Below are 13,335 nucleotides of genomic sequence, written 5' to 3'. Positions count from 1 at the left end.
AAGTCAACAATTGACAGTTATGAAAACAGATGACGATAATGATGATTCCGGTATTGTTCCTGCAGTTGTTGTTTTAAAGCAAAGGCACGCTTCGATATGAATTTTGCAGGACAATTCGATAACAGAGCGTTGAACTTCAGCTGCAACTGCAACTTTAGCTGCAATTGAAAGTCAAGTCAACATTTTTCACACCACAAAAATCTTCCCACACTCAGCGCCAATGCACTTGACTATAGCCAATAGATCCCCACCCGTTTTCCCTTCCCAGCACCCCACCGTGGCATGTATTAGAAACATTTGAAAATTTGACATTTGCCTGCACTTAACTGTCACATAAAGTGTTAAATGAAATGAGCAGAAGCAGCCACAAAAACGCGCCGCGCCGACTGCAACACTTGAGATTGAGAGCGACCCCAATTGTAAACCACCAAGCTACACCAAACTACAACCAAACACCATAGACACCACCACCACCAATACTACACACACACACACACACACACACATGCCACATACCACTGGCAACATCATTTAGAACGCCAAGTAAGTATTTATGCTGTCATTACATTTCGGTTCGGTTCGGTTCGGTTTCGAATTGTTTAATACCCTCTATATCAAATCAATCTGAAAAGGGCATGCTAAGGCTGTTTAAAAGATAGGTGCAACCTATATATTTAATCAAATTTCATCTTTTATGATACTTATAATGTCTTTTCATTTTTGTAGTAATGGATTACGCTCTGTTACACTGATAAAAATAATCAACTTTAAAAATCAAGAATAATTCCTAATTCTTTTTTTAATATGCTAATTAATTTTAAGAATTGATTATATCGATGCAATATTTAGACTTTTGGTCTTAACACATATATTTTTTTCATACATGTAAGAATGATCATCTATAAATTTCGAGGAAAAACATCAATAAATGTGCTCGAAGATACCCTGTGTATTAAAATTAACCTAAAAGCTAAAGTAAATTGAACAGCAACTCTCCAGGGTAAATCGCAAATCTTTTTATATATCTGGTAAACATATCTTTGGTTCGTTTTCGGATTTAAGATACTCAACATAATAACCAAAAATTATTCGGGCATTGCTTATATAGTAGTTGTGAAATATATGTATTTATAAGCTAGGCATATTCATCTTTAGTCTTAAATTATATTGTAGTACCTTACTTAAATATTTCTCGAAGAGGGTATCACCAAGTCAGTCACCGCCTCAAGAAAACTCTTTTGTTGTATTTTTTTTTGGGTAAAATGCCGCGCAAAGTTTACTGCTAATTAAAAATTGTAGAAACGAGAAACATGCATGCAATTCAATACCCAGAAACCAAAACCGAACCGCCCGCAATTGAAAATGTTTAGATGAAGATATCTATAAGTAAGTGTATGAGAGTGTGTGTGAACAGATGAGAGTGTGTGTGTGTGTGTGTGGTTGAGGACCCGCCTTGTAGCCGTAATGTGTGAAAAATGCTGAGCCCTTATGCTGGGGGTCACCTCTTAAAAGGATTGCAAGCAATTTTTCCCACCGTACTGCGATCAGGAGAAATTTAAGGGGTCGTAGAACTGCTCACTTTTAGGTTATCCTCTGCTATTCGTAATTATAAAGTGAAATAAATTGATTGCTTAACGGCAAAGTTAATGACAGCTATCGTTGTCGGCTTCCTTCCGTCGATGACGTCAACCTCTTCGCATTTCCCTCTCTCTCGCTCTCTTTGTATGTGAGAGAAGTACAAGAAGTGCGAGAAGTACGCGTATTTTATCGCACTTTTATGTGGGACCCGCAGCAGCAACTGCCGCTGCCGCTGCCTCTCGACGCACGGCACGAAACTGCAATTGCAATTGCATAGTCCAGTCCAGTTCAAGTACAAATACAAATACATCGATCGACAAATCCAATTTAAATTAAGAACACTTCGATATGTAGGTACCAAAACAAAGTGGGTCGCTTGTGAAGTCATTCTCACGGTTAGCGGCTCTGTGGGGCAGTGGGTGTTTGTGTGTGTGTGTGTGTGTGTCTGGGAAGAATTACTTATGCCATGCCAATGCGGGATTGACTGCAAAAAGTAAACCACCAAGTGTGCTTTAAGATAGTTACTTTTCTATTGAAAATAAGGGCAGCAATTATGAAAACCAAAAGTTACCAACTACACTTTGGGTATTCCCGCGGTTAAAATGATTAAGACTTGTAATTCAAATTCCCCTTTAACATACGGGGATTATTTATATTAAGATTGTATAATTAGTCACATTTCATGTGTAAGCATTGTTTGATATTTAAAATGTATTATTAATTATCTATAGCTACGAGTATTACATTTCTGAATTACGCAATAATTTTTTATAATTTATTTTATGAATGGAATTCTAATGACTAAGACAAATTCAACAGTCTGAAAAAAATGTGGTTGGCGCTTTTAATAATAATTTTTGAAGGAATATAACATATATAACAAAGTAAACTTTTAACAACATTTTAAACGTTCTCTTTGAATTAAAAATGAAATTTTTGCAAATTAATTTTTGAACTGGCTTATAATTATTGACTTTTTATATAGAAAATAGCAATCTTAATTTTATTTTTTACTATACATATTTTATTAATAATTTTAAAGTATAAAATTAAACTGATGTATATACTCAGTCCAATATTAATACTATTACTGACAATACTAATACTTATTGATCTGATTGGATTTTCTTTAAATAAATAAATATCAAGTAAAAAAACATTAACATAAAATTAGAGCTAATTAGAACATAAATTTTATGACCGCAAAAATAATTATAATGAGCTTTTCTTATGTATTTATAATATTATAGTGCAATTTCGGTTATTTTATTTTATTTATTAAACATTTTATCGCAACTTTTATCACATATTTGAAATAGGTTAATATTAATACCATTACTTAATATTATATAAAAAGTATAGTATAATTATAATATACTGTAACACAATTGAAATACTCATTTAATGGCCGTCGCTGACGCTAACGTTGACGCTGAAGCCGCAGGCATCCGACAGCCAATGAGGCGGCAACAGGTGCAAAGCGACCAATGCCAGCTGAGCATTGTACACCTAGTAAACAAACACCTCGCTCATTAGCACACCCACGCACACACAGATACACATATACAAACATGCATACAGATACTCATGCTCACAAATAGTAAAGAGCGAAAGCTAATTAACATATAAAGCGACGCCTGAAACAAAAACAAAAAAATGCACAACAAAATAAAGCGTCAAAGAATCGTTTGCCTTACGCTCTGAATCTCGCGCTCGTCGACGGCAGCGTCGACGTCGACGTCAACGTCGCTGTTGGCGTCAAGTGAGAAAATTATTGAAGCTCCACCTTTTTACACGCACACACTAAAAAGCAGCTGCGGTTGCGAGTGTGAATGCATATGTATATGAGTGTTTGTGTGTGTGTGTGTGTGTGTGTGTGTGCTTGTGGAGGGAGAACACATGTTAACCGCATTAAAAATTAATGTACAAATTGTTTATTATGTTGTTGAGTTTGCTTTTTCGCCGTCGGGCCCACACACACTCATAAGACTGTGTGTGCATGTGTGTTGAGTTTTGATGACTCTTGACTACGCAATCATTGCAACAGTTCCAGGATATTTTTTTCTCAATGTGCTGCTTTTTTTTTAATCTTTGCCTTTGATATTACTGGACGCTTTCAACTTGTTGATTGAGAGTCGAAAACAATATTTATGCTTTTTCCAAGTTTTTTTTGTGGAGCATTTCTTTTGAATTTGTTGAATTTGTTGCGTTGTTCAAGTGTTGTTGCTGTTTTTTTATTGCCTGTTTGCATTCTTGATGTGCGTGATGGACATTCTCAAGAACTTGTGCTTCGTGTCAACGTCAACAAAATGTCAAATGTGTTGCAATCTCTAACGAAAAGTGGCCACATGATATTTTTAAGCTGGAAATCTTAACAACCATTTCAAATATAGCAAGTGCAAATTAATTTTTTCTTGAATTTATTTTGAAAGCAAAGCATTTTTGGCTTCTATAAAAAGAAAATATTTAGTTTTTAATTTTAATAAGCTATTTCTGCATAAAACATAATATTGTATGCTTAACATTTTAAAATAATTATCAATTTTGAAATGATTTTGAAGAAAACATTTTGCGTATAATTAAAAAAATAATTATTTTAATTTTAAAATTATTAAGCAATTTCTGTTACAACAAAAATATTTTGCTTAAAAATTATTCTCATACATAACATTTTAATTAATTAATTACTTTTATTCTTTCAGTTTATTTGATTTGCTTAAGTTTCTCAGTTTCACTCAGTTTAAACGCCCATTATATTTGTTGTTACGTCAAAGTAAAATATCGTAACGTAAGCGTCAAGTTAACAGCGCATTAACAGCATACGATAAAGTATTCGCCCCAGGCAGTAACAGAAACTGTTATCCTATAAAATGCGCTCTCTCCAATTGGAGAGCCTCGCAACAGAACACACACACACACACAGTGACTGGGGAAGGGGGTGAACTGTGAGTTGTCGACGCTGCCGCCACCATATCACCTCGGCAGCGCTGCCGCCACGCACACTATCAACAAACGGTGCGCCGTTACACGTTTGCCGTTTGCTTATGTGCCCGCTGCCTGTTATTGGTGTATTGGTGACACTCACACACACACACACACACACTAGCTGCCATATAACAAATGCGCTCTGCGCTCTCTCGCCTTTAGTTGCTCTCATTCAGTTGGTCTCTCTCTCTTTCTCGCTCTCAATCTCTTTGCCTTTGTCGTGCCAAGCACATGCATTGAAGCACCCTCAAACACACACACACACACACACACATAGTCCACAAAGAGATGTTGTATCTGAATCTGTTCAGAAGCTGAGGCTGCCCAACGTAGAAAACAGAAATCAACATAAACCGTTAGTTGAATTCTAGACGTCGCGTCGGCCGCACACGCGCTGCTCCCCCACAGCGCAAAGCCAACGCATAGAACAACAAACAAAATTGACACAAACCGTCGAGTCGAAAAAGTATCTCTCAGATACACGCAAAACAACACGCAGTGTGCTTAGTGCGGTTCACAGCAAAACAATAAAACTAAATAAATATAAACGCGCCAAGTGCTAAAATGTTGTAAAAACATAAAAATAAAAATTCAAAATTCATAAAGAAAAGCTGGAAGAAAAAAAACCTGGTCAGCTCCATGGCCGCGACACGTGTGTGCACAACAAATGTCTAACTACGCTGCAAATTAAAAAAAAAAAGATTTAAACAATTTGAACAACAAGAAATTAGCAAACGCTTGTGAAATAAGAAATATTGAAAATCGAAAAACTAATTGTATAAAAAAGCATTCCAATGTTGTCCTGTTTGGCGCCATCGTCTACACGTTTTGGCCAAGAGGATAACATTATACAGCAGAGCATGCCATCGTCCACAGCCTTCTCCATGCAGTGTAAGTTTCCAAACGTATCCATTTTGAGATCAAGATCCCCAGCTCAATACCTTTAGACTGCGACTCGACGATGACTCATCAAATTGAATTGTCTAGAAATATACATTGCATTATCAGCACAATGCAATTGAACTTTGAGTGTGTGCGTGTGAGTGTGTGAGTGAGTGTGATGTGTGTGTGTCTGGTTGATTGCTTATGACTTGTCCAATTCATTCAACTTTTTGCGAAGCGCGCCAAAAGCAACAAATCTGTTTCAATCTTCGCACACTGTCAGTGTCAACAGTTTCCATTGAAACGCCGCCATTTTCAATCTTCTTTGCTGTGTGGTCCCCGCAACCAAATTGAAATTCACCTTAAACCAAAAGGCGACACAGCAAAAAATAATATCAGTAAAAAGCAACAATAAAGCTCAAGCAACACACAGATACACACACACACACATACACAAATACACAAACAAGCAAGTGAACGATCGTTGTGCCTTTGGCATCGGATTTCCATTTCCATTTACCTCCTACGCAAACGCAAACTCCACAAAAAAATCAAGTAAGAGAATCCGTTTCAACAATCGAGCGATCGCCCACAAGCAGCGATAATGGTATGAGGGCATCGTTTAATCACCTCCAGCTTCAGTTTTGAAAATAAACACCTTTCGAGGCACACTCATAACACACACACATAACACACACACACACTCTGTTATGATCCTGCATTTGCAAGCCAGCACAAAAATTCAATTAACTCTTTTTAAACTTTGTCAAGCTGAATTTTAGATGCTCTTTCGAATTTACAACAAAATTTTACTTTTAGTGAAGATACAAATGTATCCGTTTATTTTACACATACAAATTTCTTATTAACACAGAAAGTACCCATAAACATTGTTTGTTTTTTTTTTTTAAATTCATAACGACTTTGCTGAGTTATGGATGTATAAAATAGTCAAATATGTTTCAGAAAAACTCGAATTAACGCTTCCCTATAATACGAGTATCTAGAATATAAGTAAAATGTATTCAGAAAAGAAAGTCTTACTCAACTAAATTTTATAATAAGCCAATTCCAGAAAAAAGTCCTTATAGATTGAATGTTAAATAAATAAATACAGCTTTTTAATGTCATATTCTAACACAAAAAAATAACATTTTGTTTTTAGAGAAATCTAAACTCAAAATGGTCTAATATTATATAAATAAAATATGTTTTCTTTAAATCATTTCAACTTAATAAAGCAAAACAAAATTTTAAGCGATTAAAAAAATTTACTACAATATTAAAATCTTCCGAAACTAAGCTTTATAATATCTGTTGAATTTACATAGCTATTGAATTCAGTAAAAACTCAGTTGAAAGTTGTTTTTGGCAATGCGTTCAAGTTCGTTATACTCTATAAAAAAAAAGTATTTTAAGAAACTGAAACACTTCTGAGGGTCGCTCAAAACTGGCAGGCTCAGATTGCATTTACCTTTATTTTTGTATTTTCTTTTATATTATTTTTGTACGTTTTTTTATTATATACTGTTGGTTATGCGGGTGCTTGAAGAGCTTTTTTTGTGGATCGCACAAGTCGAGGCAAGCGACCAATTGCAAACGCATTCGAATTTGATTTGTTGGCAGCTGTTTGGCAGCCGTTTGGCTTGCTGTTATGTGAGGTATCCGTAAGATACTTTCGCTTGACGCAGGTAGGACAGCCACCACCGCAATGGCAGCGAGTCAAGTGCAGGCGCCTCCTACAAAAACACAACAAAAACCAAAAGCAACAACACTAGCCAGATCGACACCACCATTCAAACCTGGTAATAAACTCACCTGTGTTTTTGACATGCGCACGCGAACAGGTAGAAAATGTGGCAACAGTCGCCGTCTCCGTTTCACACGAAAAATACCAGCTTAACTTGGCTCTAACGTGGTTAACCTGTTTTACCTTTCGGACTGAGTTATGGCCGGTTTGTTGTGGCTGGCAAATGGCAGCTTGTCGCCTCATTGATTGATTGCGGTTTTGTGTGGTTTCATTTTTGGGCCACTTTCAAATCTTGTTGAACAATTTTCCATCACACAAATTAAATAAAATGCCGAACAGCCAATCAAAGTGTAAACAAAACATAAAACTGTCAGTGGGCGCAGCTCATCAGCCATCTCCTCCGCTCATGCCGCCTTTTCCAACAAAGTCCCCCCTCAAACTAAAGTGAAGGTGTTAACAAATGCAACGTGGCAAGAAATTAATTTTATTTCTCTCAAAAAGAAATTTGGAAATTTCTTTAGCTGGAAAAGTGAAACGAAAATGAGCTACAAATTTATGGCGCAATATCATTATAGTCCTCTGCCCACACGCCTAACCCGCCCCCCCCCCCACAATCCCTGTGCCACATTTACAAACGTATCTACATCTCAAAGCGGTGACAATTAATAAGTAGCGCTAAACATATGGATTAATTGCACATGTTCACAGCAAATGTCGAGGGAACCACTGCAGCATACTAATGCGAGGGCTGTTCCTAGAATTATGATATTTATGCTGCAGTCTTCAGCTGCTGTAAAAGAAAAGTAGACTTTCTAAGACTATAGACTATTTTTTAAATTTTTATGATGAATGATAGATGAGATATAATATATCATCTATGTAAAATTTTAATTTATTTATGAAGGAACTTCTGATTTAATTAGCTTACAAATAATATATAATAAAGACTTTAATTTATTATACTTCAGACATTTTTTTGATTGTTTATCTACAATTTTATTGTTATTGAAAGAAAGAAAATAAAAACTTTATAAATTTGCCAAATTTGCATAATGTTTTAAGAACACCTTTTCTGTTTCATCTTAGATTACCTTATATAAAGAGTCGTGTTAATAATTGTTTTCTACACAAAAAATGTATTTTGAATTTTAAAAGTGAGATGAGATTTTCGAGCAACAATCTTAAGATACTTTGAAAATATTGTATCTCACATAAATTATTATAAGTATAATGGATGAAAGTTTAATGATTTATTTAAATGATATGGCAGAGCTGATAAATTATATATCTATATATAGCACATGCTCAGCATTATTTTAGAAACAATTTCAGAATCAAACTATAATTTTTCTTTCAAGAATAAAAATTATTTATATCATACATATATTCTTTACTTATTTGTATCTTCAAGCTGCAACTGCAATAATTTCCAAAAACGTTTTATGGTATTTTAATTAATTTTGTAAAAGTGAGCGATGATTTGGTTGAGCATGATCTAAGAGGCGACTCTCGTTTCGTCTGCGCCTCGTGCAGGCCAAACAATAAATTATAATTTATGGGCATTTAAGTAGCGCCCTGTGCTTTTTCGTGTAAAGTGGCAGCGGCAACTTGTTGTTGCTGGATCGCTGCTAAAAGCCAACAAACAGCAGCGCAGCTAATCGATCGATCAGACAGAAAAGTGAGCACAGGTTGCCCCACATAAATATATATACACATATAGATAGATGAATAGATATGTATGTATTTAGAGTAGCAGATACAAATGTATCTCTTGCTGGCAACGTGGTCGTCTTCATTTTCCGGTTGTTTGTTGTTTGTTGTTTGTCTGGGCCGCCTTTTGATGTCACTGGGCAGCTGCGTCCGCGATGTGTATTAATCGCTGCTACATTGAAAACGCTGTTCGCTGTTTCGCTGCACGCTGCCTCTGCCGCTGCCGCTGCTGCTGCCGCTGCTGCTGGCCGCTGCTGCTGGCCGCTTGCGAACTGGTTTTTGGGGCGTGTGTGTTTGTCGCATTTCGAAATTGCTCCAAAATGTCATAAATCAAAATTTGGTACAACCAGCAAACACAAACAAAGAGCTGAGCTAAAAACCTGTCTGCCTGTCGCCGTGTTATCACCTACACACAAATTATTTGGTAACGCCCCCCTCACAACCTGGCATTCTGAGAGCTTTTAGTCTGCCTCGTGGCCACTAAATCAATGCTGAAAGCGCTGAACGTTGTGCTAATTTCCCAATGAACAACGAAACACATAATATGACAAAACTCATATGATTAAAGTGATTTAGTTTGCTTTCACACATTTGATTTTATTCTGGAATAGTTTTTACTATAATTAGATGTTGTAGATGCTTTTCTGAGGTAGAAAGGTAGATACTAAGTCAGTTAAAAATTAATATTAGTATATTTGAAAATATCTTGAGATTTATTCACTATCTTTAATATTATTTCACTCACCACTTAAACTTTTCAATACTTCAGCTACTTTTGCTTGTTTACCTTAATTTATTCAGCATCCTAGTACATAATAAATCAATATTCTTTGATTATTCTACTTGATTTTTTCGAGTGTAGTTTTTGTATTTTGATTCATTAAACAAACACAAATCCTTGGGGCATATTTTCAACACACATTCAACGTATCTAAGACTTGCTCTATCATTTATCTATCCCGAGTCAACTTCGAGTTTGTCTTGGCTCAGTTTGAGTACAGTTTTTGGTGCTAATTAATCATTTTGGGCCGTCAGTGAATGTCAGTTTTATATGCTGGTGCTGTCGGTGCTGCCATTTATATTACTACCTCGTCTTATTCTATCTTTGTGTAGCGTTGACATACGCTCTCCTCCAGACTCTCCATTTAGCATCTTCTGGTAATCGAAATTAAACAAACTTTCGCTTAACTATTTGCTGTAAAATGATTAATATGCTGAGACAAGTTGTTTGCTTAAAGCCTAGACTTTAGACTGATCATATCTAAGTGAAGGTGAGTCTAGTCATTGCCAAGTTCTCCTGTCTTCCGTCTCTTTCTCGCTCTTTCACTCTAGAAATATATATATTTGTTATGCTCTTTAAATGCGCATTTAATTTCAACTCAATTGAAGAGCTCTCGCCAAGACAATAAATCAATGACCAGAACTGTAGGTACTGGAAATTACTTTGATATCCTGCCACAGCCTCTGCCACTGCCACATTCTGTTGCTGTTGCTATTGCTGTTTTTGTTGCTGCCACAACCCATGTTGCCACTGCCACAGCCGCTGTACAACCTGCCGCAGCTTTGTGCAAATTATTTGCCACATTTTACTTTTATTTCACGTTTTTGCCTACAAGTAAATTGTTTGCCAATATATTTATTTTTATTTTTTTGCTGCCCATTGTTGTTGCTGCCTTTGTGCATACAATTGAAACAAAGATAACTTTGAAACAGTTGTAAAGTGAAAATTGCACGGAATGTGCCCAGAGAGAAGACCCCAATCCCAATCCCAATCTCAAAAACCAATCCCAATTCAGAACCAGAACAAGAACCGCGTCCAAAATGAAAATGCTGCCCAAAAAATGGCGTTACAGCTGTTATATTTTTTTTTATTTTATTTGCTTATTTATTTAATGCCGGCCACACGACGAGACAACAACGTAGCCAACACACAAAACAAAAAAAAAAAATGACAACATAAAAGCATAAAAAAATAAAGTAAAGGAAAAAGTGCCAAAAATAAAAAGAAGTGGCAACAAAAAAATAAGTCGAGGCGCAAACAAAGCGAACGCGGCCAAAACCAAAAGGTGTAGCCAAAGGGCATTGCAAAATTGCAATAGCCGGGGAGAGGGGCAGCTGAGGAAAGGGGGGTGGGGGAGGGGGCAGTAACACTCGTTGTTGCACAGTGTTACGGGTGGTTGCAGTCGATATTCAAACTGCTCTTAACGGATGCCAGGCACAATTTAACATGTAAACGATTTTTGTTAACTGCTCGCTGAGCGCAGAGCGAAGGGCAGAGGGCAGAGTGCAGGGGAAGGGAGAAGGTGGATAGAACAGGGGTACAGTACACCGTGAAGTGGAGGCTTCGCTTTGGTTACACTCTGATTGCCGTTCAATCGCAATAAATTTCGCACAATTGCACAATAATTGTTAAAAGTTTAAATAAACAATACAAATAGACACAACAATTGCCATAAAAAGAAAACAATAAAAATGCAAAAAAAAAAAATATAGAAATTTTAAACAAAATGTATTCAATGTTTGTGCTTTTGGCCTGTGCAAGGACTCCATTTATTATACTCGTATGCTCGAATATCAATTAGCTAACAAATTTTCATTGCAGTTTAAATAGTTGTCATTAATTAAATGCAGATTTAGCTGGACAATTTATGTGAATAAAATTGAGAATGAATAGGCGAATGCATATACGAATATTAGCTGAATTATTGTTGGGAATTAATCGATGAATGAAAATGAATATTGGGCGCAATAATTGTTCGATTTGTCAGCAATTAATACAGTTATTATATGTGCTTCAATTTCATTTTTCTGGCAGTTCGAATTTTTAAATGAGATGTAATAAAAATAAAAACAAATAGAGATATTTGAGATGTTACCAAGACATCTTTTTAAAGTGCAGGTATTGATTTATATATATCCTTCATTATAAGAAGCCATAGATACTTTCTTCTTCAGATCAGATCAGATCTATGAAGCGAAAATGCAGTTTAAAAATTTAATTTAAATGTTAAGTGATATTATATCCAGCGAGGTAAATATTCATGAACCTTGTCAGTTGTAGTTGCAAGCAATCTATTCTCAGCTATGGCATATCTCCCCCTCTATCTATAAGTAGTTGATAGTTTTAGACTTTGGCATATTTTCCCTAATTGCTTCTGTTGACGACCAGCAAAAAGCAAAGGAGACGCCTACGCAGTCGACATGCAGTTGCTGTTGCAGTTGCAGTTGCAGTTGCTGCAGATATTTTCAAGGTAAAACACAAAAATAGTTGGAAATTGCAGTCGCCGTGTACACTGTGCACATATGTGGCACGTTGCGGCTGTGCCACACGTTGCCTGACTGCCTGCCTGCCTGCCTGACAGAGGACACACATATGCCCAGGCAGCAGGAGTCGAACTCTGTTCGTGATGGACACGGCTCGGTTGGCTATTAAAATTTCACACTCAGCAAAGCAAATGCTACAAATAAAATAAACGTGGCAGCCAGCAACAACAGCAGCAGAGGCTGCAACTGCTGCAACATCAAGCCGTGCGCGCTGCACAAATAAATAAAATCAAGTGAAACTAAAGGGCAAAATGCTTGGCGTTGGTGCAACTCGTTTTGACTGCAAACTCCCTTTTCAGCTCTTTGCCATTGCAGCGTATTTTCTATTTATAGTGAGCGTCATCAGTGCTTGTACTCGTTGTTGTTTTGTGGCTGCCACCTTTGGCATCGCCATCGCCACTTGAGGCAGTTGCAATGCACGCACAGCGTTTTACCTAAGCCACCTTTTGTGGCATGCATGATGTATCGTATACGGCGACCCGTTTCTCTCTCTCTCCCTCTCTCTCTCTCTCTCTTCCTCTGTTATGTGCACCTTTAAGTGCCCTTCCAGTTCCAAATTTAGCACGCCTCGCCGATTATTACTTAGCATTTTGAGTCTGTCTCTGCCGGGCATATGGTTTTCATATGCGACTCAAGTGCCACTTGAGATCCCCAGCGTATGCTATTTGACTGTCCAACTGACTGACTGACTGATTGATAGACTGAGAGTAGGGAATTTAGAAGAGTTATCCATTTGCAGTTATAAACTTTCGCACGATTTCAAATCGTCATTTGAGCTCCAAATAATATGTCACATTTCACACCTAAACAAATTGCTTAGACCTTCCCACAGGTTTTCATTTACATCCCCCCAGTCGATGGAGGTGTCGCTTACATATGTCCTCATATATTGCTCATGTATTGCGTATGTGGCACGCAATTAGCTCAACTTGCTCTGTGTTTATTGTCGAGTGCCATTTGCAGCTAATTTCATTTAAATTTATTTAATAAATATGCTAAAAACGTCACGAGACTGCATTTGACTACAAGCAGCGAGTTGAGTTCAGTCTGTTTATAATTAAGTGCTAAAATTTATGTTTATTTATTTATTTACACTAACTAAAAAA

General features: G+C 36.6%; 1 protein-coding gene across 1 annotated transcript in view; it reads left to right on the top strand.

The window, feature by feature from the left end:
- Positions 1-5,166: 5,166 nt before the first annotated feature.
- Positions 5,167-13,335, top strand: part of LOC117791039 (zinc finger protein 1) — a 29,573-nt gene continuing 21,404 nt past the window's right edge. Inside the window, 1 exon segment of the mRNA XM_034630667.1 lies at positions 5,167-5,454. Within this exon segment, the coding sequence (XP_034486558.1) occupies positions 5,358-5,454 (97 nt within the window). The 5' untranslated portion in view covers positions 5,167-5,357.

Source organism: Drosophila innubila (assembly GCF_004354385.1).
Source record: "Drosophila innubila isolate TH190305 chromosome 3R unlocalized genomic scaffold, UK_Dinn_1.0 2_E_3R, whole genome shotgun sequence".
NCBI lineage: Eukaryota > Metazoa > Arthropoda > Insecta > Diptera > Drosophilidae > Drosophila > Drosophila innubila.
The sequence above is the reverse complement of the archived record's forward strand: the minus strand, read 5'-3'. Positions and strand labels throughout refer to the sequence as shown.